Genomic DNA, 2,109 nt, shown 5'->3' with positions numbered 1-2,109 from the left:
CCCTTGGGTCTGGGGCTTTCCCCGCCCCTCGGGTTGGGGGACGGGGCACTGTGCCACTGCGGGAGCTGCTGGGACATCAGCTGAAGGAGCCCCGCGCTGTCGGGGCAGTGGGAATCCCGCGGCCTGGGTCCGCCCTGTGGGCAGGAAGGAACGGGCGGTGGGGGCAGCTCTGCTCTGCAGGGCTGAGGGAAACGGGGACCCTGTGTCTGGGGCTGTCTCCTGTAAGCGGGGAGGAGGCGGGGTCTAGCTGGGGGTCCCGTGGCTGTGGGACTGGAGCTGCAGGGGCTGGACACAGGGGCAGGAAGCACTCCCATGTCATATCCCATAAACGTCTGTCCTGGACACCTCCTGGCCCGGGGACAGTCCTGCCGAGGGGGCTCGGAGCAGGGCGCTGCTGCAATGGGACCAACCATGGGGTGCACCCAGCCCACCAGCCACCTCTCCCCACAGATGGCCCAGAGGCTGGCGCTCCAGCGGCTGCTGTCCCTCCCCGCGCGGAGCCCCCTGGCATCCCACGGCAGGGCCTTTGGCACCTCAGCTGGCCGCAGGAGCACTTTCAATGTGCAGGATGGCAGCGACTTCCAGGACCGGGTGGTGAACAGCCCCAAGCCCGTTGTGGTGGACTTCCACGCGCAGTAAGTTCCACCCGTGGCTCTTGCACCCCTCTCCACCATCACCCATGCCGGTGTGTCCCTGTGTGACATTCCTGATGTGGTGGCACTCTGGGAACACCATGGAGGAGCATGCCTGAGGACTTCCCAAGCTGTGGAGTCTGGTGTTGAAAAACGCTTCTGCCCGTCAGGCTCTATCTGTGAAGATTTCCCTCATAGCTACACCCTGCAGCAGTGTTAAACAGGAGTGCCAGGAAGGCATTCCTCAGGGTGGCATAGCTGCACCTTCCAGGTGCTCACTTGTTACCCCAGCCCCAGTGTTGCATCATCCTACAAAAGATGCTTCAGGAAAAAACTCTTGATACCTGCCCTGTTTGGCGTCATGGATGAAATGTCCTCTAAGAAACATTAAAGTTTGTTAACAGCCACGGAGAGCTCTGCACCTGCAGTGCCTCACTGTTGTCATGTTGTGTCTTTCCATGTTTCTTAAAGCTGCGTGGTTTTGAGGCTTTTTATAGCAAATGCCTTTATGTGTTACTAACAGCCATGTGACACCAATGACATCCTGTCATCCTCCTGCCAGTAAAAATATTCCCAGATGTTATCCACTGGATTAACAATACTGATTATCTTTGGGGTTTTCATGTATTTTCATAGTTCTCCAGTATTGTCATGTGAGCCTGTTACGGCTGATTTGGGGCAAACAGAACACAAATCAGCCAAAAAACTTCTGCTCTAAATGAACGAAACTGACAAACCAAAGTGAGCATTAGTTGGGATCATCCAGGGAGGAGAGAACAATTAGTTGAAGCCAGAAACGTGATACAGAGCTTCCTTAACACCTTTGACAGCTCTGTTGTGAGAGAAGTGTTTTTCTAAGCTGTGGTTCAGGAACTGTATTTCCAGGCTGGCTCTTGAGTGGAACAGCAATGGTGGTAAAGACACTGGAGTACCAGCATGCCCTCCCCCCCCTGCCTCTCCTAATGTCTCCTCTCTTTTCTTGCTCCATCAGGTGGTGTGGTCCCTGCAAGATCCTAGGCCCCAGGTTAGAGAAGCTGGTGGCCAAGCAGGAGGGGAAGGTGCTGATGGCCAAGGTGGACATTGATGATCACACAGACCTTGCTATCGAATACGAGGTAGGAGGTGGAAGAGCACAGACTTTCTTTGGCTGGCAGTGCAAAGGTGCCTCCCTGGGGAGGGCTGTGCCTGCACAGCAGCAGTGTTGGAGGGGAGGGGAAGCCCAGAGCCTACGGGTTCCTGATCCACTGGGTCACTTGTTAATAGGTGGATTTTGGTGCTGAGCTCTGCTCCAGTTCTGCTGGTCGTGCTCAGCATCCCCACCTCTAATTCTGCAGGGAGGTGTCCTCTAGGCCTTGCAGGCATCTGTCAGTGTAAACACTTCCCTGGCCTCGAGGGGCCAGGAGCACACATGGAGTTCTGCTGCGAGCCGGGGCTTCTCAGGTGCAGGGCAAGAACATGAAGTAACAAGCCCCATTCT

At 56.0% G+C, this 2,109-nt stretch overlaps 1 protein-coding gene across 2 annotated transcripts in view; it reads left to right on the top strand.

Annotated features, from left to right (window-relative positions):
* Nucleotides 1-104: 104 nt before the first annotated feature.
* The window catches only part of TXN2 (thioredoxin 2), a 7,835-nt gene continuing 5,830 nt past the window's right edge, over nucleotides 105-2,109 (top strand). The window contains exons 1-3 of one of the 2 annotated variants that reach the window (XM_017737867.1): nucleotides 105-127; nucleotides 451-635; nucleotides 1,624-1,747. In XM_017737867.1, coding sequence (XP_017593356.1) covers nucleotides 451-635; nucleotides 1,624-1,747 — 309 coding nt within the window. In that variant the 5' untranslated portion in view covers nucleotides 105-127. Of the gene's footprint in view, nucleotides 128-448; nucleotides 636-1,623; nucleotides 1,748-2,109 lie in introns of those variants that run through there. The other variant, XM_008636407.2, reaches the window with a different exon arrangement.

Source organism: Corvus brachyrhynchos, unplaced genomic scaffold, assembly GCF_000691975.1.
Source record: "Corvus brachyrhynchos isolate BGI_N302 unplaced genomic scaffold, ASM69197v1 scaffold56, whole genome shotgun sequence".
Lineage (NCBI taxonomy): Eukaryota > Metazoa > Chordata > Aves > Passeriformes > Corvidae > Corvus > Corvus brachyrhynchos.
Note: the sequence above shows the minus strand (reverse complement) of the source record. Positions and strands in the feature narration are given on the sequence as shown.